The sequence below is a fragment of the Stylophora pistillata genome, chromosome 6 (assembly GCF_964205215.1).
Source record: "Stylophora pistillata chromosome 6, jaStyPist1.2, whole genome shotgun sequence".
NCBI lineage: Eukaryota > Metazoa > Cnidaria > Anthozoa > Scleractinia > Pocilloporidae > Stylophora > Stylophora pistillata.
Window position 1 is genome coordinate 11,495,744 of NC_142524.1, and position 26,749 is coordinate 11,522,492.

The 26,749-nt window shown below is 38.6% G+C and overlaps 2 protein-coding genes across 4 annotated transcripts; one reads left to right on the plus strand and one right to left on the minus strand.

Annotated features, from left to right (window-relative positions):
* Window positions 1-883: 883 nt before the first annotated feature.
* On the plus strand, window positions 884-9,955 carry LOC111340493 (uncharacterized). 3 transcript variants are annotated; one of them, XM_022947347.2, is made up of 9 exons: window positions 884-1,156; window positions 3,211-3,504; window positions 3,871-4,160; window positions 4,809-5,031; window positions 5,809-6,107; window positions 7,267-7,489; window positions 8,473-8,759; window positions 9,234-9,280; window positions 9,722-9,955. In XM_022947347.2, exons 2-8 carry the CDS (start codon window positions 3,212-3,214, stop codon window positions 9,242-9,244), a joined length of 1,626 nt encoding a protein of 541 aa, XP_022803082.2. In that variant the 5' UTR covers window positions 884-1,156; window position 3,211; the 3' UTR covers window positions 9,245-9,280; window positions 9,722-9,955. The 3 variants fall into 3 exon arrangements, with proteins under 3 accessions (XP_022803082.2, XP_088582206.1, XP_088582207.1); XM_088726080.1 differs by lacking the exon at window positions 884-1,156 and adding an exon at window positions 1,628-2,372; XM_088726081.1 differs by lacking the exon at window positions 884-1,156 and adding an exon at window positions 1,628-2,372 and having other exon boundaries at window positions 9,249-9,280.
* An 11,259-nt stretch (window positions 9,956-21,214) lies between these two features.
* LOC111340487 (thrombospondin-2-like) lies at window positions 21,215-26,119 on the minus strand. Its single transcript, XM_088726087.1, has 8 exons — window positions 25,964-26,119; window positions 24,919-25,256; window positions 24,247-24,533; window positions 23,645-23,821; window positions 23,123-23,293; window positions 22,341-22,511; window positions 21,609-21,651; window positions 21,215-21,427 (listed from the first exon to the last, which is right to left on the minus strand). Exons 2-7 carry the CDS (start codon window positions 25,212-25,214, stop codon window positions 21,644-21,646), a joined length of 1,110 nt encoding a protein of 369 aa, XP_088582213.1. The 5' UTR covers window positions 25,215-25,256; window positions 25,964-26,119; the 3' UTR covers window positions 21,215-21,427; window positions 21,609-21,643.
* Between the last annotated feature and the right edge of the window lie 630 nt (window positions 26,120-26,749).

Sequence of the window (26,749 nt, forward strand, 5' to 3'; positions counted from 1 at the left end):
TAAAGTAAACAAGCTTAAACCAGTGTCCATGTACTAAAACTAAGTTTAACCGTATGCAATATTGTTACTACTTGTCTCTTATTTGATTTGTACAATATTGCTGTCATCTGACTGACAGACTCAGTTCTAACACGGTGTATGTCACGGAGGTGGAGTGGAGTATGTATGCAGTGATACCGTTCCAGTGATATTTTTAGTCAAATTTTGTTGTAAGTAGTTAAGGTAGGTTTTGTAGCAACAGAGAGAAACAGGACGACGATGACGAAGAAAAAGACGAAGCTCTGCTGTATAAATTGCAGCGTGTAAGAATGAACTCTACAGGGGAAAATAAAGAGAGGTTTCAGGTGCGCACGATGCTCTTCAGTTTTAGGTTTACATTTAGTTTAACTTGACATTTAAAAAATTTGTAGGTAAAATTTCACAAATGATAAACAATTATGACGTGTAGCATAATACAAATGAAACTTCTCAGCGTGGCAACTCAACACAAGGTTATTAGATAATAACTCTCATTAGAGATCTCTTTCAAAGAACTCACAAGGACTGTGTGAGTGTTTGCATAAGTGGAATAGTAGTAACGGTGCGGGAGTGTTTTTCCATGAAATTTAAATTACAAAAATGATAAGAAAGAAAATAAACGCGCTCTAAAGGATTTACACAAGCCTCTTTAAGATCAGCGTATACATGTGAAGGGTACGAACTGGTCAGCCGGTGAGGTGCATAGCAATTCCCTTATCACCATTCTCGAACAGGCTATACCGAAGTTTTATTCAAATCGCTAATTGCGTCCTCTATTCTAAGGGAAATTTGAAAAAAAGAAAATTATTGAAAAAAAGCACATTCATATTTAAATTGCCTCTATAGGAACATCTGGCCAGCCAGCCTCGACTAATGATAGGCGGTCTGGAACGAAGAAAATATATGTGAAATGATATTTTATTAAAACCTTACACTTACACAGTTTGTTTGTTTTTTTTTTTTGTTTTTTTTTTTTCATTACTTTTTAAGGTCACTCGCGGGCAGGAATTTCAATAAAGCATATCCTGGAAGCTGCAGTAGACGGAGATTTCTAAAACGCTTTTCAATCGCAGCCGTGAGACCTTTTACCACAAGCGTTCAAATGTAATTGTTAATTTACGCGTGAAGTTTCGTGATGGTAAGTAATGCTTTTTCTTTGTCTTAAGCAATTTTATCCAAGGTAAAAAAACTAATCAAGAACTTCACACTGTGCACTAAACATGTCCGTTTTGTTACCGAGAAATATTAGGTAACAGAAAACCAAACAGCAAAATCAGTGATTGTTTTGAAGTAGGGGAAGACATCCGTCGTGATCACACAAGGCATTCATGTCACAATGTATACACCTTGTTTCATGAACGCCGGGGGAGGGGAGAGGGGGTAATAACTGGTCAGCTGGAGTGGTGTACAGCAATTCCCTTCACCATTCTTAAACAAGCTATACCGAAGCTTTCATTCAAATCGTTAATTGCTTCCTCTATTTTAATGGAAATTTGAAAACAATTTAATGAAAAAAATAGACCATTCATACTCAAATTACCTCTATAGAAACTAGCCTGTCAGCCTCGACTAGTGATTGGTAGTCTGGAACGAAGGAAATATATGTGAATTAATACTCTATTTCAACCTTCCATTTCACTGCAGTTTTATCTTCATTACTATTTAATGTCACTTGAGGACAGGAATTTCAATACAGAATTCCCTGGAAAGTGCAGTAGACATAGATTCCTAAAACGTTTTTCCATCGCAAAAATAAGACCTTTTACCACAGGCGTTAATATATAATTGTTAATCTACACGTAAAGTTTCGTGATGGTACGTCATGTTTTTCTCTGTATTGAGCAATTTTTATTCAAGGTAAAAAAATTAATCAAGAATTTTACACTGTGCGCTAAACAAGCTCATTTGGAATTAAGGGATATACACAATAGGCAAAACAACAGAATAATTATTGATTGCTTGGAAGAAAAAATAAAAAATATCATTAAAAGGACAAGACACTGTAAGGAAAGCCTGTGTTGCATGACTCTTGGACTCCACTTAGTCTCATTCTCATGGAGAATCGTTTCCAAAACTGATATTATATTCCATTTGTGACCGCCTCTTGGATACATAGACGAGACAGCATAAAAGACACTAATTACGAATTGATCTCCAAGAAATTCAATACAAATAAGAAAACTCTTTGGGCCACATCAACCATAATCAACCAATTTTAGCACAATCAGCTGGTTATTAGCAAGTGAAAAGGCAACATTTTGTGCCGTTTCAATGGCTCGTTTGCCTCAGTATAAGTATCCTCGTGCTTATTCACTGAGACACCACATCATTGTACGTCTCGGACTGAAGAGCAGGTAAGAAAGATGCTATATGTCGAAGGTTATCAAAGTTCATTTGTGAGTTGAAACTTCTCGCACAAAAGTTTTCCTAGACAACTGCTTTATATACCTTACGTTTCTGGGTGCGCTAGAAGGATCGATAATTAACAATTATTCCACGAGCGCGCGTTGGATATGAGGTGATAGATAGCCAACGAGGCGCGTAGCGCCGAGTTGGCTATAATCATCTCATATCCAACAAGCGTGAGTGGAATAATTGTTTTATTAAAAACTCCCGCCAAGAAATTATTATTTTGTCAGAAAAAACAGGATTTTTAGCTCCCTTTTGATTTTAAGCTGCCGCGTACGCTTGCCATATTTGTAGATTATGGAATATTGGCTCATATACCATAATGGCTAAGCCAATAAAAAGTCTTGAATTGCATTATCCAATGATCCAGTTTTTAATAATAAGTATTATTCATTGAAGTATTATTGTGCGAATACCGTGGGAGCATTCCTCGTCGTTAAATGTTCTTCTACTCCAAAGTACACATACACCGCTGGGTGGCTAAAAGTATTGCATTCTCGATGGCCTTTGGCATCTTTTATTTTCTTGTCAGACAAACCTTTAGAGATCGTGCTCCCAATGGTCCGAGTCACATTGATTAAAACTTGCAGGGTAGGTGGGGGACACACTGAACACGAAGATGAAGAAAAAAATGATTTACGAAAATTTTGATCTAAGGGGCACTTTGAAGGTTTATAATCAAAATTACCTTTCGTGGAGAGTATTATATTACAATTACCTACTTACAAAACAGCAGTTCAGTGGTTGTTTTACCGTTCTATTCTTCTTCTTATCTTATATTAGGATGCATTTTGTACTTGCCTTTCCACTTATCAGCCTGCTGCTGATATACGATGTTGTCTCAAGTCAGACCTGTCAGAACGCAAACTGGTGGGCTAGCCTGGACCGTATAGGATGGTCTGTGTGCCCAAAAAGTAATACCTACCTCAAGGGGCTGTGGAGAAATGATTTCAGATATGGAGATGAAAGAACTGGTCGAATCGAAATGGGAAAATGCTGCCAGGCAAGTGTAGGAAGCAAACCATTAGAGGAGCCATCAAGTTGCTCAAATGCAGACTGGTCGGCGGTGTTGAAAGGGTGCGTTGTAAATTCATTTAATTGTTACTTTGCAAAAGAAAAGAACCATATTGAAGCTGCAAAGTAGCTCTATGAGTAAGAGAATATAAAACAGTTAAAGCATAGGAATTTTAGTCCTAAAGTCGACACCATTTTCTGATCTGTCCGTCCGTCCGTCCGTCCGTCTGTCCGTCCGTCCGTCCGTCCGTCCGTCCGTCTGTCTATCCACACACACTTCCTGTACTACTACAAGTTTGTACACATTTCAAGGAGAAGATGGGATGAACATTTTGGCGTTACATAGGACAGAACAAATTATACTTTTTCAATACCATGATTAATTCTATTCCTGCAGAATGATCACTTATTTCATTTACCTTCCTCCAGAAAGAATGTGTGGGCGCTGTGTCCTGCTGGTTATTACATGAACGGCCTACGATTGGGAAAGGGACCACCTCAGTTCCTCAACGACATTGTAGAAGGAAAATGCTGCCATCCCGAGAGCCATTCCCGCGCCACCTACGAAGACTGTTATGATGAGAATGTCCAGCTTTCGTTTGATAAAAAGGGCTGGAGCGAGTGCAAAAAAGAGGGCTATTACATGACTGGTTTTTACAAAAGCAGCTGCAACTCCATTTATTGCATCGAGACTTTCAGATGCTGCAAAATGAAGAAAGGTAGTAGAGATCTCTTCTCTTACAACACAGTCATTAAGTATTAGTGTGCCTCAAGAGTACATGAGGCGAAATAACTTGAAGGCAAAGAAGTCGGTGCTTTGAGTTCCAGATAAAGAATAACAGATTCACAACCTGGTCAGCAAGCTAATTGGTTTCTATTGTCAAACAACGCATTTTACTCTCAAAAACCTTTTTTCCACCTTCCACTTAGGGGCATGAATGATTACACGCACACCAGTTGGGAAAACCCCACAATTGCTTCACATTGTAGATATCGGATTAAGCTCTGCCACTAGAATTGGGAGACAAGTCTGCTGGGAAGTGAATGGCAGCTATGCGGAATGATTTGCTTGCTCGTTATTGATTTTCTTAGGCAACTGTTATTCCATGACTGGTTTGGTATCCTCCGGAGTACCACGGATTCCGATGCCAATTACTCGTAATGGTTGCTATTTAATTGTCGTGTTCTTCAAAACATCCGGCTAGTTGCTACCTTAAAAAGCAAGAGGCGACTGAAGTTAAATTGAAGTATTTGAAGGAGAAAAAATAACCCAGCGTTTGCCATTAGAAGAGAAACCTAGGTTGTTATTCAGGACCAAATCTATATCTGATGATTGATGGTGATTTCAAATTTAATACCCCTTTTAGAATGTAAAAAGGCAAATTGGTGGAGCAGCCTGGACAGGCAAGGCTGGTCTGTGTGCCCCCAAACCAACACCTACCTCAAGGGATTGTGGCGAAATGATTTTAAAGCAGGAGATGAAAGAGTCGGACGAATCGAACAGGGAACATGCTGCTTTGCAGAAGAACCATGTTATGCCAATAAGCCTGCAAATTGTAAAAGTGTCGACTGGAGCAGACTGCTGGATGGGTGAGTAAAAAACTGTTTTGTTTGAGCGCGTGAACTAAACGTACTTCAACAAAGGTAGTTATTTCAAGTGCTCCAGCATGGTAGCGCAAACTGAAATAGTGAAAGTTTTTTGGTAGACATTTATGCCCCATGATGGCATTACGGGTAAAAATTGAGAAGACGGGATCAATTATATTCAACTCACTTAAAACTAGTGTTTTTACAAACCGTCGACAGATTCTTTTTGGGAAAACAATTAGGAACAGCAAATCATTTATAACCAGGAAGAAGAAGGGGAGGGGATTTTATTGTGTCCTAATAAAATTGCGACACAATAAAACTCGGTAGCATCAGGATGATCTCCCCCCCCCCCCCCCACCACCATTGCATGGCATTGGCAGTTGTAATTATCATTTTCTCCCCTTCCATAGTGGGTTTACGCAACTACCAATATTAAAAATATAATTAGGTAATTGCCCTTAATATATGACTGAACTTGAAGCACAAAAGATCGACATTAAGCGGAAAAGAAAGTTCCTTTTATAACTCTACCGTAGTGTTAATAACAGACCCTGACAAAAAGCCGTAGCCTGCGTAGCCAGGCTCCAAACGGAAGGAAGAGGGGAGGGGAGAGAGGGGGAGAGTAGAGTGGGTAAAGATAAAATTTCCTTTGTGTCTGAATCATACTCCTCCTTTAACAAAAATATGAATGGCGCCTTGTCTACTTTGTCTCGTTTTCTTTTGAATTTGAGCAAGTTATTGAAGTTTAACCAAAATAGATTGTTTGCGCTTTATCAGGTTTAACGTTTGGGCGCTGTGTCCGGCTGGTTATTACATGAACAGTCTCCGACTGGGCAAAGGACCTCCTCAGTTCCTGAGAGACATTGATGAAGCCAAATGCTGCCACCCTGAAGGCCATCCTGACGGCTATGACAGTTGTTATGATGAAGATGTGAGCCATTCGTTCGACAAAAAGGGATTGAGCTCCTGCAAGAGGGAGGGCTATTACATGGCTGGATTCTACAAGAGCAGCTGCAACAACATCTATTGTATTGAAAAATTCCGATGTTGCAAAATGAGCATGGATATACCTGCAGGTAATCTTAAAATAAGCAAGAGTGACATCAGATGGAACAACAATACACGGGCACATGAATTATTTGTAAACAAGGGAATCCCAACAGCATCTTTTAAGAACTTAGGTTTATATTAGGATTATCTACGATTGTAAAGGGTTTGTGGGAATTAATGGAAAATAAAAATCAAAAATCACAAAAAAAAATCAAAAAATCAAAAATCAAAAAATCAAAATCAAATCTCTCTAAGACTCTCATAGCATTGCCCTAAAAGTGACACTTGTAAAGATAACTGTGTGCCTTATTTATAAATTTACCAAAAGCAATTTGTCATGGAAAGTTCGATTTATACGTCACGAAATCAATCTTTCCTTACTGTTAGTAGGCAGGTTTTCTGATAAAGAGGATGCCACAATACTCAGAAGACTTGGCTAGCCTATTTCCAATTTTTTTCTGTAACGGCAAGGCAGTATGTCGTCGGAATCGAGAAAAAATAAACCAATTATATCGCAATTAATAATATACATGAAAAAATTTCTCAGTTCTGATTGGTTAAGATGAATGCAGTTTTCAATTAATTCAGTGCAGAAGAGGGTTAATTCAGTGCACAGAAAGAAACAAACCAGACATTCTGATTGGTCAGAATGATTAGTCAATGTCAAGGTCAATGTCACTTGCAGGGTTTCAATAAATTATTTTTGCACGTGATGCGCGCGCTTTTCTTTTGCGTAGTTACGAGAAGCTACCTCGTATTTTTCATGTATATTATTAATAGATAATTACATGATTTCTCGTGCAATTTGGAATAAATAAGCACTTGTAAATTTTTTCAAAGACCACAAATTGCACTCGCCCTACGGGCTCATGCAATTTTGTTTGTCTTTGAAAAAATTTACTCGTGCTTATTTATTCCAAATTGCACTCGAAGTCATGTGATTACCTTTACAAAATAGATGAACGAATGAAAGGCTTGCACCTGCCACTGGAGAGATGAACCAACACCTCTTCTAAGTTAAAGGCACAAATACACCTCATCATGAATCCACAAATTTTAATTTTTTACAAAGCTTAAACTGCAATGATTTGTAAAGGCACAAACCGGTAAATCCTTATTGCTAAAAATGTATGCATCGTGCATAAATCGTCTTGATCAAAAATAAATAAATCTTTGTGATTTTAGAGTGTAAAAAGGCCAACTGGTGGAGCAGCCTGGACAGGCAAGGCTGGTCTGTGTGCCCTCAAACCAACACCTTCCTCAAGGGATTGTGGAGAAATGACTTTAAAGCAGGAGATGAAAGAGTTGGACGCATTGAAGAGGGAACATGCTGCACCTCAGACGAACCATGTTATGCCAACAAGCCTGCAAATTGTAAAAATGCCGACTGGACCAGACTGCTGGATGGGTGAGTAAAACCTGAATATAGAACGCATTTCGTTTGTGTGTTGTGAACAACTAAACGCACCTACAAAGAAGTCATGATTCCAAGTGCTCTAGCACGATCTCCCAAACTGAAATATTTAACGTTTTTGGTAGTATGATCTACGCTTTTTTTCTGTATAGTCCTCTGTTTAATCTCGGATCAGAGCTTTTTGCACGATATTCCCTAACGTCGGTAAACAGAAAAACCAATTTTTGATTTTAAAATAGAATTTCGCACCAGAAATCATTTAGTATTATCTTCACCACTGAAAAATATATATGATGTTATAACACTGATCGCATTCGAGCTTGTAAACTGTAATTGCACCTGACCTACCAAAAATTGGCTCATTAATGAGCTACAAATCTTATTAAGAACGTCGTCAGTTTTAATCTCTCTTGGCACTCTCACCGATTACCTGGCTTCCAACAGGCCTGAAACCTCTTTCTTCCATCTTTTGGAGGTCAGTTTAAACTGTAAAAAGCTAAACAAAAAGCATTTTTTACCAAATTAGAGACTCTTTAGATAAAGAGCGCAGCAGCTCTTTTGTGAGCATCGTTTTGTGGTTTTAAGTATGCAACAAGGTTACTGAAATTGTACCAAAATGGCGACGTCCGCTAAAGTCTCTGCACATTTAAATAGTCAGGTCTCTTTGTAGAGTCAAAACCCGTTGTAAAAATGGCGGCGTCTAGGCTCTCAGCACATTTAAATAGTCTTGTCTCTTTCTGGAGTCTTAAACCGCTATTAAAAAAAAATCGATTTTTAAAATCGATTTTTAAAATTGTCTTTTAATGGGAAAAATTAAAAATTTTATTGACTTTATTGCATCTGCATATGCATCAAATTTCTCTTTTCAAATGATAAACATGAATTGGGTCGTTAACTACTTTCACGTTTTGTTGTCTCTTGAATTTCAGGAAGTTAGTTGATGTTTAACGTAACTCGATCGTTTGCTCTTTTACCAGATTTAACGTTTGGGCGCTGTGTCCGGCTGGTTATTACATGAACAGTCTCCGACTGGGCAAAGGACCTCCTCAGTTCCTGAGAGACATTGATGAAGCCAAATGCTGCCACCCTGAAGGTCATCCTGAAAGCTATGACAGTTGTTACGATGAAGATGTGAGCCATTCGTTCGACAAAAAGGGATTGAGCTCCTGCAAAAGGGAGGGCTATTACATGGCTGGGTTCTATAAGAGCAGCTGCAACAACATCTATTGTATTGAAAAATTCCGATGCTGCAAGATGAAAAGAGGTAAAGACAACTGGGGATTTCCACATAGATAGCAAAATAACTTAAATACCACTTTCTCTTTGTTCTCGAAAATTGCTTTGAATACTATGGTTATTTCTTCGTTACAGTTAGTGCTTGATAAGGAAGCAGGAATGGTGCCCACTTTGACCCGGGCTCGAGTCCTGTACTTAGCGTCGCGTGTGGGTTGAGCCTGTTGTTGGTTCCAGTCCTGCTCCGAGGGCTTTAATTTTTCTCTAAGTTCACCGGTTTTCCTCTCTACGTAAAAATCAACACTCCAAATTTTTATTCGATTTGGTAAAAATGGACAAGAATAACCTCTTAGTGGAATGTCCATTGTTAAATTCCCATTTATCATTATTTTAGTATTATTTTTATAACGTTGTAAATTGATCTTAAAGTTCTTTCTGATAACAATGGATGAAGTTTTGATGTTCTGTTTGTATATCCAATGATTCATTTTTCAATTTTATTTAGCTTTGAAATGAAAAGGAGACAAGTAAAACAAGTAACAGGAAAAACAGGTAGCCTCTTTTGACTTTGGCTTTTTGTCTTACCAATGCTTCTGTAGGATAGTATTTCAGATGTCGTCAGTATTTGTGTAGTCGTTCTCATCCACTCCTATATACAATAGAGGGAGGGACCGTAAAAAAACAAACTTCTCAAGCAAGGCATTTCTAATTTCCAACCCGTGTTGTCGAAGCTGGCCTCCTTTAACCAATTTTCCTGTTTTTCGCCGGGAGATATTTCCAAAAACCGATGCCGTTCCTTTTCTCATTTTCCTTTTCCTTTTGGAGCTTCCTTGTAGACAGTCTCAGCGCTACCTATTTATTAACTGAGTCTTTTCAACCAACGTGCCAACATGTGAAACACGTAGCCAAAAGCAAGTGGTCTTCGACTTACTTTTTCACATTGAGTCATTGAAACACAGCGAAAAATTTGGAACTTTCCTATTGTTCTTTCAGATCTGCAAATCGACCTGGGAAACAATGGGAATCACCTGAAATTTTAACAGAGGGCTGCCAAGCTCCACGCAGGACTAAGGGATTAGTATAGCAAAGGTTATAGGGGAACTAGGGGAAATACTAGTCAAAAGAGGAATTTCCTCTCGGGGATTTTAGATTTCCTAAGATCTTAATCAATAGTATATCGCGTCTGCATTTAATTAATGGAAAAAATAAAGCGATAAAAACGATGAATTTGTCTGATTTTAGTAACTGTTATCAAGATTTTTAAAACTGAACTCAGTGACAGTTTCAGACTAAGATTACCTCATGTGTAGATTGGCTGAATCCAGAAAAAAAAAAAGGCTTTTGTAATGTTATTGGCTGATAGCTCTTGATTTCCGTAGGCTTAAAGCAACTAGAGACACGCTCCTGAAAGCGGAAACTAACTTTAACTAGTCGACTGTAAAATTGGACAGCAATATTTTCAAATTTCCAAAAATTTTCAGTTCTAATTATTACAAACGTCAATGATATTTGCAGCACGAAGAAAGGGGGAATTTTTTCATGATAATATTCAGTTCATTTGTTTATCCCCCGGTAGAACAAAATCAAGCGATACTTACAAAGTTTCTGTGATCCGTACAGGGAAATTGCAATCACCAACCTGCAATTAAAGGAAAAAACAGTGAAGAAACTTCAAGTTTGGAACCGAGATCTCAAAGATAGCGCTTTAGCACTACTGCCAACTGAACTACGAAGTCTCATTTTGGAGCCAAAAAATTTTCATCTGGAGTTTCACTTTCCTTAAACGAATCACAGCTTAAGGACCAACCTTTCTTTTATCATTTATTCACCAAATGAAACGAAAAATACTAATTTAATACAGCCACCATAAATGTGCCCTTCTAGTCATAGCTGAGGTAATATAAAATGTCTTTGTTTTAAGGTTACAGTCGAACCTGAAATGACAAGGGGTGACCGCTTCATACAGGTTGACCACTGGATACTAGTTCCACTCAATAAGGGTCAAACGCGATAAAGAAAAACACTAATTTATGCCATAATTAATCGTGCAGGTCATTCAAAAACTTGCTCAAAATTTCTTTCTTTCGTCAATAAACAGCACAAAAGGGTGGTACAAAGAAAGGACAGAACCCTTTGAAACCTCCCATGCCGATAACGATAGTCCGTTCCTAAATATACCTTTGTGATGATCCTCCAATTACAACTTAAAATAGTGCCAGACATTTCCTCATTTTAAACTTATCACCAACTTTTGTTGAAAAGTTTTCTAGCTTTGGTCGGAAATGTTGCAAGTTTAATGAGCCTGGATCTTCCACTCTGATCAGGTATAAAACACTTGCGAATGATTCGGCAGCAAACTGGGAAAGAAAAAGACAAATCACAGAAAAATCTCTGGCTTGAATTCGATTCATTTACTAAGGTGGCAATATTTGGTATTCTTGACCTGGTTTTGTCATAAAGGGAACGAAAATAAAGTACAAAACAATATTGCTTTATTTATTATTTTACCGTTGAAGAAGGTTGTATAGTGTTTGCGACGGTTCTAAGGGCCGTCGCTCGAAGACGCAGTTAACGAGGTGTTCGGGGACTATTTTACAGATCGAGATAACAAACCAAAGTTGACTGCTTGCACGAATCTTTATTCTTGAAAGGCAATTGACCGCGAACCACAATCAACGATAAAAATCACGATCAATCTCACAATTAATCAATCTATAGATAGTAAACTGAAACTACAATACAACGAAGTTCTATCAATCTAATGAAATGTCGTGGAATACATAATCAAAGAATCGCGTGTAAAAAAAAGGGCCTTAACGCCGATAACGAGATTAAAATGACGAACAATACAAATAAACCAATACAAAAGTTTCGATACAAATTACAAGAATTTTGGTGGCTGGTTAAAAGCCCATTGTTCTTATCTAAATGGTGGGCATTCACTTACATTTGGTACAATTTTGGACTTTAACATCTTAAATCAATCGCGAATACGGCAATACAACGAAATATCTGTTCGTATATTGTCACCCAACACTGAATAAACTGACTAGAAAAAGAAAGTTACAAAGGTATTCGCATATCGGTCCCGCTTGTGTCAAAGGTTGAGAAAACGAAAGGGCGAAAATTTACCAAGACTACTCAACTGAACTTACGAGGAAGTGTTTAAAGGGATGCTAAACTCACCCTTTTATGTGCGCGTGGTGACGCTGAAAGGTCCGATTACAAAAGCAGTAGAAATACAGAAAAACAGATAAACATTATAACTATATGTGTATCTAGAATCATTCTGAAATTAGTTAACTAATGAATACTCAATTTGATAAAAATGAGCCTTCTGGCTAGTGTCCTTAATCAACAGGTTGCCTCCCATAGAATTCAAGCTTCAACCGAATGCATCGAAGCTTGAATTTCGTTGGCGTTTCTTTCTGAAACTCATTTCATTGCAGCTCACCTGAGAGCCCGATTTCTTTACTTGTATACGTGTCATTTCGCTCAGAAATATATATTGTGGAAGGTTGCGAGGTTAAAGCAGTTACGATGAGGGTATCTTGAGTAGCAAACCGCCTAATTCTTAGTTATGCCCTCTATTCCAAATGTACTTGTATTCAAACGCCACCTCGACAGCCTTTCATTAAAAAAGCAATTGGGCATAATTATTTCATATAGTTTTCTCTGTGGGCAGAAAAAAACAATATTCTCAGGCACTTTTTAATTGTTTTCTTGTTAACGAGATGCCATTCATACAGGGTTGATTAATACCTCGGAATCTTAATCAAAAGTTATTCTTGCATCTGAACGTCTTTCCGGGAAAGGCAGAATCCCATCAGAATTAAGATGGGATAAGAATTAAGGAGGCAGTGTGGCCGAGTGGTTAGAGTGTCGGACTCGTAATCCGCTGCTCCCGGGTTCGAGTCCCACCCTGACCACTGGATTTGTTTCACGGGAGCCCCGAGTTCAGATCCTTGGCCACGCTTGTAAATAGCCAACTGGTTTTCCTCCGGCCAGTTTGGGTTCTTAATGATGTTATGTTCAATTTAGACCATTTGTTTTATTTGTTTGCAAGGACCACAATGGAAACCAATGGTTCACCAGTAATTGTGTAATCCTATAAAAAGACTTTTTTTTTTTTTTTTTTTTAGAATTAAATATTGTACGAAAATCGAAATGATCAGTCATCTTAACACCGTATCGATTTCGTAAACGAGAAGTATTTGTATAAGTATTTGTATAAAACGTGATCACGTATTGTACGTTTTTCATTGAGATTCATGATTAACAGCCTCATATATGACTTTTTCTAAAGAAAATTTTTTCAAGAAAAAAAAATTTTCGTCCTTACAGGCTTGATCTTCCACATTAATTTTGCAGAGTTTTCATAGAATGAGAGATTTGATCAAGGCATCATGTAGGGTCGACTATCTCAACGCAAATATCTGCACGAACAGATGCAGCCACTTGTTTTGTATAATTTTCGTTTATTAAAACACTTACGCAGATAAAGGCGCTAAGGTCATCAATTCATTAGCACCTCCTCTTCCTAGATATTATAATTCTAATTTAAACTACCGTCTTTCTTACATCAATCTGAGAATCTTTGTTCGTAGATTTATTTAAGAACCACCTCGAGAAGATGCATTTTTTTTCCAGTTCTTTATTGCCTACAAGTCATTAGATTAGACAATTTCAGTTAATCACAGGTTCCTTTACATATGATGTGATAATTTGGTAAGCACAGATGATTCCCATAATGAGTAACGTTTTAACCCTCAGCTGTAGACATATTCAGTATCCCCAATTTTTCTTAACCATGGCATGAATCTGAAAAACAATCAACAAAGATTTCATCAGATTAGTCCTTTCCTTGTCACAGTGGACATCAAAGTCTGATAAGCATCGTCTACTAATGGCAACTCTCATTGATGACGATCAAAACAAGACATTAGGGACCTTACGCAACCACGACGGCGACGGCAACGAGGACGTGGAAAAACAAGATATCTAATTGGCAAAACAATAGCTCAGCACGTGCATTGAAACTTTGTACATTTCTTAGCCGTCCTATGCAAAACAACAACGTGAAATCGCCAAAATTTGCGTCGTCTGCGAACCGAAACCGTTGCGTCGTCTGGAACTCAACGCTACTTTTATACGTCATGCTGAAGTTGAGCTGTGGCGCCGTATAAGACAGTAAGCTCCTGCAACCATTTTTGAAATTCTAACTAAGAGTAGAAATTCATTTTTTAATCGAAGTCTTCCTTGGCGTTGCCGTCCTGATTGCGTAAGGTCCCTATTAATACCAAAACTTCAACTAGAGTGACACAGAATTACAACAATTATCAACGTCTTCTGCAATAAGAAAGGTACACGAGAGAATAATAATAATAATAATGATAATAATATATATATATATTTCTATAGCGCATTTCCATGGAATGCTCTAATGCGCTTTGCAACACTGTGCGGGGGACGTTTCCAGGCTGCCGGCAGCAGTTTACAATAAAAAAAGAAGAAATTTTACAGATGCCCCATCCCCCCATTCCCAGTAACCAGGCCAGACCACATCACAGTAAGCTCGTGATGTGGGTTCTTTAACGTCCCCTGCCGAAATTCACTAATTGATAACTAATTGCAGCAACACTACCAACTAAGCAAGAAGCCTCCTGTTGAGGGTGGGGTAGATTTTATTGGATTCCTTTTCCACGGGATTCTCATCAAAATCAAATGAAATAAATTACAGAGAGTTAATTACTTAGGTTTAGCCTGCTAAGTAAAAACTTAAACCAAAAATACAAGCTCATATATTATTTATTTATTTATTTAAACCATATATTATCTATGAAAACTATCCAAAAACACGACCAGACATTTTATGCTTATATATCGTGCAAGAGTACTTTCTGTCTAGGCACACATACCAGGACAGCCTCCATTACCACAGACCCTTGTTTCTATACTGGGCCCTGAACATTGTGCCCCACCACCGGAGGGGGGGGGGATGTTCTAGCATACCAGATCCACAAGAGACACCGCATGATCCTCAGTTTCCAAAGCTACTCCAGCCTCCATTTACTGAAAGATACCACGAGAAAAGATCCAGTTTTCTAAGTGCAAAAATTTATACATTCCTCACAGAAAACATAGAAATAAAACCCATAGCTCATTCCTCAAACGCTTTTTTAATCAAAATGACAAAACGAACCATTTTGACTCTAGTAAAATCAAGAATTTTCAGTCTAGTTCATAAAAACCTGCTACTGTACGAGGCCTGGTTACGAGGCCGTGTTTCTATGTCAGGTCCCGAACATGGGACACAGCGGTCAAACACTGCACATGCACGAGAGTTTGAAAAAATAAGAGTGATTAACGAGCGCGTGTTTAGCGTAAAGTCAGGAAGATAAAGTTAAATTCCTAACTTTTCCAATGCGTAAGACAAGTGAAAGAAAGACTTTGGAGAAAGATTATATCTTGGTGTTATTATACTATGAGATATCTCAACTGGCAAATGACAGAACCTTTCTTCTACCCCGGCTGAACGCTCTTTGGCTCTGATTCATCCTTAATTCAGAAATGCCATTGTTTACAATAGCAGATACGCATGTGCAATCATTTGACCGCTGTGTTCGAACATGGCAACTTCCCAATGAAAAAGGGTAGGGGCAGGTACACATGCGCTCTTGTTAACCAACTCCGCAGGTTACAATGCAAGGTCCCAAATTTCCTAAGCTACTCCAGCCATCCATTTGTCAAAATTACACCCAGTCAACTCTTCTATGATAAGTCGCCCCGACTGATTATTTCTAAGGAATATCAAAAGTGAGTCTGCTGGTTAGATTGGTTAGAAAAGTACACAAATCCTCTAAGTACATCATCCCTCCTACGTTTGTAAAACTTTGAAGTGACGGCTTAAGATTATGCGAGGTTCAGTACAGGAGACCTGTCATTTCTTATCGCGGGTTGGAAGAGTTTGGAGTACAACTACACATGGTTTGGATGAGGTGGGGACGGAGGGTGGGGAATTAGCCGTCGCCAAAATAGTATAAAGGAGAGACTTTAGAACATTTACTGCCAAATAACGCCCAGTGAGGGAGGGGGTTAGGGGGTCACAACAATATTGCAGAACCTTCTGAGGGAGTTCAGGTAAATTTTACCGTAACACAAACAAAATCCTCCAACTAACTATCAACAGGTGATAACTGATGACAGTTCCCTCACGGAACAGAACTCATGAAGCTCACAATGTGCTCCGTGTTCGACAGAAATGCTTTATATATAAAGTTATACTTACCAGCGCATCCTCCACGATTACAAGACCTTGTCTCTCTGTTTTCTCCTGAACATTGCGCCCCACCGCCCGAAGGAGGGGGATTGGTACAGGAACGCACGCGCTCTTGATATCCAAGTCCGCAAGAGGTACTGCATTGGCCCCAGAATCCAAAAGTACTCCATCCTCCGTTTACTTCAACCGTAAAAATATTTACTTTATCTTGAGCGCTTTCTATTCTTTATCGCATCTTCTCACAGTGAGGGTCGCTATGTGAAAGAAGCCTCCTGTAATTGCAATGAACGTAAAGAATCTTACCAGGGCAAGGTTGGCTACTACAGGATCTTGAATTTCTGTCTTCTCCAATACACTGCGCCCCACCTAGAGATGGAGGAGGATTGGTACAGCTGCGCGTGCGCTCTTGCCGTGCATACTGTCCACAAGTAGCGCTGCATTGTCCCCAGGCTCCCCAGTTGTTCCATCCACCATTCACAGCACCTTCAAAACGAAACATATTGATGGTCAGCTTCTGGAATATTAGCATTTGTTTAAAAGAAATCATTTCGCAGGTGACTATGATTTATAATCGCTTTGTTATTGCTTAAGGAAAGCCTTTTATTGTGTAGGTTCACTCCAATTTTGATGATTATGGGCTGCAATTTACGCTGCAATTATTTTTCAATTTTTCTTTGATCTCTGAATTTAGAATTACTATGTTTTCGTAACGATAATCCAGACGCTATAGTTTCAAACAGTTTGGGTTTAAATTCCATTGACACTGAAATAATATTTGTGGTTTTTAATCATCAAATTTTTCCAAACTATGCGGACATGGTTAAAAAGGGGCGATCATAAAAATAACTTATCAAGGTTTAAGAATTTGTACTCTCATAGCGTAAGATAAAAGCCAAATGATTCCTCTGATACTGATTATATTATTCAAAGCGCTGCGACCCACGGCAATGTAAAAACTATCATAAAATTAAAAATGAATTAAAGGATTATTTTGGGAAATACCGTTGAAGATAAAGGAGTTAAGAAACTGTGGTACTGCGTCAGTAGAGGGGGGGGGGAGGTGTAAAAAGATTATGTCGTTTTACTAACTGAGTTGAAGTCAATTGGACGCCATAAATAATTTTTAGAACTGACGTTTCGAACGGTATCCCCTCATCATTCTCTCTGCTGTCTAAGATGGATTCCAAATGAAAATAGAGATCGTTTACCTAACTTCATCTTGCAGCATCTCAACTTTTTCAGGCAGCAAAGTTGATTGCAGCCACTTTTGTAGATGCCAACCAAGTAATACCCCTGTTGCTTACAGAACCCCCAACCTTTATTGTCAAACTTATAAGTGAGGTCTTCTTCGTAACAGTGTTCATAACTGTTTGGGTGACCCTGTGGTTTGCGACATTTTGCCTCGTCAATGTGGTGCAGGTAGGCTGGCGGACCGGCGCCGAGCCTCATGCCCTGCATGTAATAACCGGCAGGAAACAGTGCCCAGACATAAGTTCTGGAATGGAGAAGAAATACCTTACAGTACTTTTTATCATAAATGCATTTTTTTTTCTGTACCCGTAGAATTTCTGTAAACGTAATCAGCGTAAATACTAGTTCTGTCCCAAGGGTGCAGCCATTTAGTATATGAGCATATCAGTGGCGATGATAATCGTACCAATTGGTTTCATCTTCACACTCGAAGAAATTCCCAAATAAATAACATTTCTAACTACAGCACAGTCATCTCTTCTTTCCCCTTCCCCTCCCTCCTTAGTGTATTACTTTGGATTCAAGAGCAGCGAGTAATTCGAGGATTAAGCCAACTACATCCACAAATTTGAACTTTGCATTAGAAATTGACATTCTTAATTATTGATTCGTAGTTGAGTTGTGTTTTGAGATTTTTTGTTGACTCATGAATTTGCCACTTGCTTGTTTTTTAATTAAGGCTCATCGAAGTCTTAATTTGAAGCGACATGATGTCACTTAAATTTTTTTTTAGTTAAAAATTTCATCACATCTTTAATTATTGATTTGTACTGTAGCCTTTTTTTTAGAGAGAGGATTTTTTTTTTAAAAAAAGTGTTAAAACACTTCTTACCATAAACGTATGCTTTTTTCAGAAACCGTTTCGTATGCATATCCGTGATGATTAAAAGCTGAGCGTAACAAATCGTTCTACCTTATCCATAAGTTATATTAATGTTTTTCTCCAATTGTTCACCTATCCAAAGTGTGCAACCAGTTAGCATTTGTGCAAGTTGAAGGTTGTATGTGATAGGCTGACACAAAAGCATTGCAGCATCTTGCTGTTTCAATGCGCCCAACTCTCTCGTCCCCTGGCCGTTTATCGTTCCTCCACAATCCCTTGAGATACGTATTAAGATCAGGACAAGTTGGCCACCCCAATCTGTCCAGGCTTGATCCCCAGTTAATATCCCAACACTGGCCATAACTAAGATCAACGTGGAAAATCAGCAATATGCTGATAAGTTGAATAGCAAAAACACACCACATCCTGGATCTGCAGTAAAGGAGGTGTGTATGTCATTAGCGTCTTTCGTAAATCAGCTCATTTTTGACCTGCCTCTTTGTGAAATGATACACCTTCACGACACGGTCAAGGATCTGACTGAGAAACTCAATAAGCTTTGAAAACCCCCAGTACGGGGATAATTTTGCTGAGCAAGCTATACATTCAAAATGATAACCAGAGATAGCTGAATGCTGCATCCGTGTCTAAGCAAGGGTGTCAGTAATTAGCCATAAAGTAGAGTTCTGTGAAGTAAGCGGCTACTATTTCTTGTTTTTGTATGTTTGTTTGTTTGTTTGTTTGTTTTTTGCTTATTTTCAGCTTGCGGAGATGAGAAACTCGCAACCGGTGCTTTTGAACATCGAACGCTCTCGTGTGGAATATAATTCTTAAGACCCAGTTAGGAACCATGTCACATTTGTGACTCGGTCCATTGGGACCACTATCTCTAAAAGGTTTGTCTGACAAGAAAAAAAAAAAAAGGCAAAAGAGCATCGAGAATGCTGTAGTTTCAACCACCTGGCGGTATATATGTACTTTAGAATAGAAGAACCTTTAACGACGAGGAATGCTCCCAAGATATTCATACAATAATGCTTCAGTAAATAATACTTCAGTAAATAATACTTCAGTAAATAACATTTGGCCCTTAATTAAAATGCGCCCAGAAACGTAAGGTATATAAAGCAGGTGTCTCGGAGAATTTTTGAGCGGGAAGCCACTCACGAATGAACTTTAATTTGATAGCCGGCTTCGACATATGGCACTTTACTTACTTGCTCTTCAGTCCGTGACGTACAATGTAGTGTCTCAGTGAATAAGCACAAGTATACTTATAAGGCAAACGAGCCATTGAAACGGCTAAATTTATTGCCTTTTCACTGGCTAATGACCAGCTGATTGTACTAAAATTGTTTGATTATGGTTGATGTGGCACAAAGAGTTTTCTTATTTGTATTGAATTTCTCGAAGATCAATTCTTAATTAGTGTCCTTTATGCTGTCTCGTCTACGTATCCAAGAGGCGGTCATAGAAGGAATATAAAATTAGTTTTGGAACGATTCTCTATGAAATTGAGACTAAGTGGAGTCCAAGAGTCATGCAACACAGGCTTTCCTTACAGTCTTGTCCTTTTCAATGATATTTTTAATTCTTTCTTCCAAGCAATCGATAATTTTGCTGTTATTTTTCCTATTATGTGTATCCCTTAATTCCAAAACGAACTTGTCTATCGAACGGTGTGAAGTTCTTGATTATTATTTTTTTACCTTCAATAAAAGTTGCTTCATAAAAAGAAAAAACATGACGTACCATCACGAAACTTGACGTGTAGATTAACAATTATATTTGAACGCCTGTGGTAAAAGGTCTCATGGTTGCGATTGAAAAACGTGTTAGGAATCTATGTCTACTGCACTTTCCAGGAAATTCTGTATGAAAATTCTTGTCCTCAAGTGACATTAAAAGGTAACGAAGAAAAAACTGCAGTCTAATGTAAGGTTTGGATGAAGTATTATATCACATATATTTTCTTCGCTATAGCCTGTTTAAGAATGGTGATAAGGGAATCGCTATACACCACTCCAGCTGACCAGTTCTTAACCCCCGGTATTCATAAAACAAGATGTATATCTTGTGACATGAATGCCTTGTATGATCAGGATGTCTCCTTGTTAAGACAGATCAAGGTTTTTAATGATTGTTTTCAATTGTTACTTCCAAATAATCACTCATTTTGCTGGTTTTTTTTTCTGTTGCCTATATTTCTTGATAACAAAACGGACATATTTAGCGCAGATTGGAAGTTCTTGATTAATTTTTTTTTACCTGAACATTGCTTAATACAAACAAAAACATTACGCACCATCACGAAACTTGACGTGAAGATTCACAATTACATTTGAACGCTGATGGTAAAAAGTCTCACGATTGCGATTTAAAAACGTTTTAGAAATCTATGTCTACTGCACTTTCCGGGAAATTCTGTATTGAGATTCCTGCCCGCGAGTTACATTAAAAAGGAAAGAAAAAAAAACTGTGGTCAAGTGTAAGGTTTGGAGGAAATATCACATATATTTTCTTCGTTCCAGACTGCCTATCATTACTCGAGGCTGGCCGGCCAGATGTTCCTATAGAGGCAATTTAAATATGAATTTGCTATTTTTCAATAATTTTCTTTTTTTTGTTTTCAAATTTCCATTAGAATAGAGGACGCAATGACCGATTTGAATAAAATTTCGGAATAGCCTGTTTACGAATGGTGATAAGGGAATTGCTTTACACCTCTCCAGCTGACCAATTCGTACTCTTCAAGTTTTAGGCGATTGTCGTCCCATCTCACCTCTATAGAGTACCCCTTTGAATAAGGAAACTACAACGATAAATAAAGCGTTGACGACCTAATGGTTTTTTTAATTTAGGGTAGCAAAGAGTTTTTTTGCGTGGTGTTGCCAGACAAGAAGAGATTCAGTGAAATATTCGTAAATGGGGCAACATCGTGTTATACCTTTGTTTTTGAGCAGGAAAAAACGAATCAAAGTTATTTCCTATTTAACTTTGATGCTGCCCCTCATGGCTAGTGTAAACAGGATATTGAACAAGTTATTTTACACTGGGAACTGAGGGTGGATGAACCGCTGCCAACAGAGTATAAAGGGGAAATATTGAACTCATCAAAGAAACCAAAGCGATGTAATGCACCCCTTAAATGCTTTATTTATTCTTCCTGTGGCAATTCAGTTAAATTACCAGTGAGAAAACAAGGATACCAGTCTCGTCTGGTATCAACACAAAAATTATTCGATACTTTAATAGTTCCCTATGAGCTACTTTATATACGGATAATAAGCCCAAAAATCAAAATTAAAAGTGGATCTGCTAATAAAACCCTGTTCGTCTTGAAGATCTGCAAGAAAAGTGACGAAACGCTGTTAATGATAACAAAGCTAACGTGCTGAGGAGTTTTGAAAAGAAATAGCTGATAAAAACAGCTATTCTCCAAAACGAAAACTACCTTGTATAACCATCTATAAATAGGGATATTGTAACTCCTCTGTGATGGTAAAACACATTAAAATTTATCTCACCACTATAGGTCAAATCCAGAAGAATTCCTTTCCTTTTAATTTCCTGTCAAAATAGGCGAGGCATTTCATTATCTCGAAGTATTAATTTTAGATACATGGAAGAGCTGGAAGGCTGTTTCAAGCTAAAGCAATGAACACATTTTTTCATTCCGCTCTCTATATTCTGTGTATCGCTTTTACTCCAAAAGATGCTGTATTTTTTTGATAGATTGAAAAGGCATCTCCACCATCTCGGTTCAAGAAACGCTTCACCGCTTTATTTCTTTTTAAATAAATTATGCGAGCTACAAAAACATCATACAGTTAGTTTCTGTCTCGTTGATCATACGTTATATTATTCTACCTGGGAAACTTTTAATGACGTGTGTCCGGCGTCAAACGCAATCTATTTGACCAAAAAGGTCCAAAAACTATAGAAGATAAAGCCTGGTTAAACTGCATTAAACTCTTAATGAATAACAGCGTATGTTCCTCGGTAAGAAATTTTTCTGGCCTAGTTCATAGAGCGAATATTAAACTGAAGTAATTTTGCTTTTCAACTTCCAAGAGTGACTGACATCGTATTCCCCTTACAATGTTACCCCTCAATCAAGCGTCAAGGTCAGGAGAAAACAGAAAATGATCACCAACGGAAAAAGGTTCTAGTTACACCATTTCTCCTTGTGAAGAGCATAGTATAGAAATCATGTCTATTAATGTTGCGGTGTGTGGGTCGAGACAACTCCATTTTACCTCTGCATGAAGCCAATTTGCATTTCTTGCCCTTCCTCGCTTTTCCTCGACAGTCTTTTCCGCCATTTGAGGGGGGTGGATTGGTACACGTACGATATTTATATTTCCTCCCCCTGCCACAGGTCTTGTTGCATTCACCGTAATCTGACCAGTCACTCCAACCTCCATTAACTGCAATCAATGGTGAGATACGTTAAATGACGAAACTGGCTAAATCCACTTAATGAACATGAGAGGAATGTCATTTATGCCACTGTTCGACTGCAATTTTCATTCTAGCATCGGTTAACGAAACACTGCAAGCTCTATTTTATTTTTAAAACTATCAACTGTGTATTGATGTTTTCCGAAACGAGAAACAAAAGCATTACATCACCGATTTCTATGGCGGTCGGATCACAAAACGTCTCCTGTGCATTGATCATACGATATCACTCAATTCTATACAGAAAATCTCATAAGATATCACTCTATTTTATACAGATAATCAAATAATGTTCTATAACATGTGCACCGCACGGGTGCCGAAAATAATAGAATTTAGATGGCGAGTGAAACCACACTATACAAGAAGAATGTTTTGATATACCAAGATCAACAAATCTGCAGCGTCGCTGAGCACATTTTGTTAATGGTGTCGGAGAAGGCTTTGAAGTACTCCCTATTCATCGCAACGTGACATGAATATTGCAGTCCTAAAAGGTCACTAAGCTATCAACACTGACTCAACAGGAAAAAAAAAACCACCTATAAAGACTGCTACATTGCAACGAGCCCCTTACCATTGCATGGTCCGTTTTTGCAAGTCCGTGTTTCTTGGCTGTCTCCGGAACATTGTGCTCCACCACCTGACGGAGGGGGATTGGTGCAAGTACGTGAGCGTGCGTGCTGCCCATCACCACATGAAGCACTACATTGTCCCCAGTCTCCCCAGTTACTCCAACCACCGTTAACTGAAATAAAATTGGTACAAGAATCAGTATACTACTTGGCTTACGTGATATAGAAAAACGATTCTAGAGAATATTACAGCACCTTGGAAAAGGGAAACATCATGATATTACAGCGGAGCGCTTAAACACAAAGCTGGCGAGCGGAGCCCAAAGCTTAAGAAAGCCAGGTAAACTGCAAAGATGTGGTTGCCTAGTAAAAACTGTGCAACATTCTATGTGGGCATTGTATTTAACAAGCGCGACAAGCTGCACTGCCAGCACAGCGCAAGAACTTTACGTCGGCAGATTTACACGCTATGGGAATAAAACATATAAATGTCCACGTATATCATCGTTAAATGTTGTACTTACCAGGGCATTCATGAGTATTACAGGCTTGTGTTTCTTTGCTGGGCCCTACACATTGCGCCCCACCACCCGAAGGAGGGGGATTCGTACAGGTTCGTGAGCGTTCTTGTGCTCCACCCCCACAGGGAGCACTGCATTGTCCCCAAGGTCCGTAGCTGCTCCATCCGCCATTAACAGCAGCTGAAAGAAGAACAGAGAAGTGTTACAGAACCGTTAAACAAAATACATTCGGAACCCTCTTTTGGCAATGATTCAAATATTAAAATTAAGTTGTTAGACTTTCGTCACTAGTGCGCTACGAATAAGAACTACAGGGTCTCGGCATTAGAGATTTCGAGATTCAGCCATCTCCGGTTGTCTTGTCAGACGTTGTCTAGTCGGTTGAGGTCCAGAGAGACCGGTGGCGACATGGGCCTAACTCTAAGTTCAAATTAAACCACCGCGCGGCATGCTTCTACAATCCGCAGCATCGAAAGCTTATTCTGTGAATAATGGTATAAAGTGAACTCCCTCTATTATTTACATCTTTCTTGCTAATGCTGCTCATTGGATATTCTAAAGTGCTTCTGACATTCGCTCACTTTCCATGTGGTAATCAGATTTACCTTTCTTCATCTTGCAGCATCTGAATTTCTCGATGCAATAAATGTTGTTGCAGCCGCTTTTGTAGAAGCCAGTCATGTAGTAACCCGACTGTTGGCATTCGCTCCAACCCTTATTGTCGAACGAATGGGTGACATCTTGATCGTAACAGTGTTCATAACTATTTGGATGACCCTGTGGGTGGCAACATTTTGCCTCGTCGATGTGATGCAGGTAGGCTGGTGGACCAGCGCCAAGTCTCATACCTTGCATGTAGTAACCGTTGGGGCACAAGGCCCAGACGTGAGACCTAGAAAAGCATTTCAAAGTCTCTTAAGAAACTTATATGGAACTTTACATGATACAAACTGTACAAGTTTAAGTCCATGCATAAGTCCATTTGGCCGCCAGACCATTCAGTGATATCTATAAAATGGAGTGATTGAAACTATTACCAGACCTTTTTGTACGAGTTACTAATCCACTGACGGTCAGGCCTATATCAGTGATATCAGTATAATTTGTAAGGTATCTCTTTGGACTACACTCTACGACCTATTTTATCTGCAGCCTAGAGACGGGCATGTTCAGATGAAGTTGCTCATGGACCCACAATAATCCTAGCTGGTTATAAAAGTGTCTTCATTACCATGGCATCTCTCACTCGTTACAGATCAGTTAGCGGCGTTACTCACCTGTCCAACGTGTGAAGCCAATTCGCGTTTGAACATGTTGAAGGTTTGTGTACATAACTTGATTCTGTTGCTCGACAGCACCTTCCATACTCGATGCGTCCGACTCTTTCGTCTCCAGGATGTCGATCATTTCTCCACATCCCCTTGAGGTAGGTCATACTGTTGGGACAAGTGGACCAAGTGGCTCTGTCCAAACTAACTGACCAATCAGCTTGGTCACATGATTGACTGAGGGTCATGTCGGCCCGGCAAATCAGTAGTATGCTGATGAATGAAATGCCAAATATGACTTTCATCTTGTGTTGGACTTCTAAGATGAAAACGTAGCTAATGATCCTCTAGCAAAATAAGAGAAAGTCACTTATTACTTTGATAATTTTTCATCGGTTATGAAGGGTGATTGATCCTTAGATAACCTATTGCTGGACGACTAGAACAACGTGCAAATTACTAAAATTTCAGTCAGCGAAGCATACGATTTTTCAAGTACGATAATCTGCCAGAATTTATAGTGACAGCTAATGAGTCTCCGGGTTGAGAAAGACATAGACCCATCAACTTCAAATAATCATTTCGAGAATGACCACAAAATCGTCCTTCCTAATTAGTTAAAGAGTACGATAAAACGAAACCTTATTAAGCTCTGGGATAACTTAAATTTCTCGCAGGTAGCTTTGTTTTAAAATTGATGAAGATAAAGATCATACTGTCAAATTTCAAGGGAATAGAAAAATAATCCTTTTTGCAAAATGCAAGAGAAACCTATATCGCCTGATGCGTAGAAAACGCGAGACAAAATAAAGCAATGTAAAGAAGGAATCCGGGCACAAAAGGTTTCTAAACAGTTAAAGTAAAACGACCCATGAGATATAGCTATAAGGCGAAAAACTCAGGATTTTTTTGAAGCCACTCAGTGAATGAAAGACACTCTAAATGCTTGAAGAGGTTTGTTCCGAGGATAGAAAAACGGTAAACAAAAAGTGACTCCTAATGCAGTTGATAAAATCTAATAAGAGTGGACCGACTGTATGAGAGGGAAACATACCCTTCTTTTGCTTGATTCAGCTCGCTATAGCTATGCTATAGCAGGGATTAGTACTCTGAGTGCAATGAACCAACCACGATATGATGAAATATGCTTTCACTTTCCTTATAGTACACGTACGTGCTTTTGTTCAATTTTGTGGAAGTCACACTTAAGCATAATTCCGCGTTGAAATGCCGTTCCTCTGGTTACGAACCTCCTTGAAATACAACTTATGGAACTGATTTAATTAGCGTTCCAATTATAATTTCTTAAATTTAAATATCAAACTTAAATTATCTGTTTTAGTTTTTGTCAACTCTATTCGCGTCTTCAACAGTTTCATCGCCAAAAGAAGTTCTTGAGAAGCGAACGACTTTATTTTTTCATGTAAATGGCTGCCTTTCTCAGTATGGGATAACGCAAACATCAGAGCGGAGGATCTGAATTAATCTAAAATAGAAAAACAAATTTAGACATTTTGCTCAGTTGAATTAAATGGGATATTTTTTGTCAACAGATTGACGCAATTTTGACTCACAAGTAAATGCTAAACGATCAGTCTTACTCGAAAGTATTGGTGAATTATCTCTTCCATTCTTCCGTTTTTTACTGTCTTTGTTTCCGGTGCAATGCGACAATTTTTTTCTGAATAGGTAGGGAGCCATTTGCCTCACCGTGTTACAGGGTTCTGAGTCTATCCGATCTTTCTGTGATAAACGGGGGGGACAAATGTTTTGGCGTTTTTACAATTCATGTCTGTGATCATTCATTGTGTTAGAACGGCGAAATATCAAATTCAATGTT

Excerpts from the sequence above, each read along its gene's own strand:
- LOC111340487 (XM_088726087.1), bottom strand. The coding sequence starts at position 25,214 with ATGAAAGTCATATTTGGCATTTCATTCATCAGCATACTACTGATTTGC. Across the intron at positions 23,822-24,246 it reads ATGCTGCAAGATGAAGAAAG|CTGCTGTTAATGGCGGATGG; the intron begins GTAAATCTGATT and ends TTCTTCTTTCAG. Across the intron at positions 23,294-23,644 it reads TAATACTCATGAATGCCCTG|TTAACGGTGGTTGGAGTAAC; the intron begins GTAAGTACAACA and ends ATTTTATTTCAG.
- LOC111340493 (XM_088726080.1), top strand. The coding sequence starts at position 2,290 with ATGGCTCGTTTGCCTCAGTATAAGTATCCTCGTGCTTATTCACTGAGA. Across the intron at positions 3,505-3,870 it reads TGGTCGGCGGTGTTGAAAGG|AAAGAATGTGTGGGCGCTGT; the intron begins GTGCGTTGTAAA and ends ACCTTCCTCCAG. Across the intron at positions 7,490-8,472 it reads TGGACCAGACTGCTGGATGG|ATTTAACGTTTGGGCGCTGT; the intron begins GTGAGTAAAACC and ends CTCTTTTACCAG.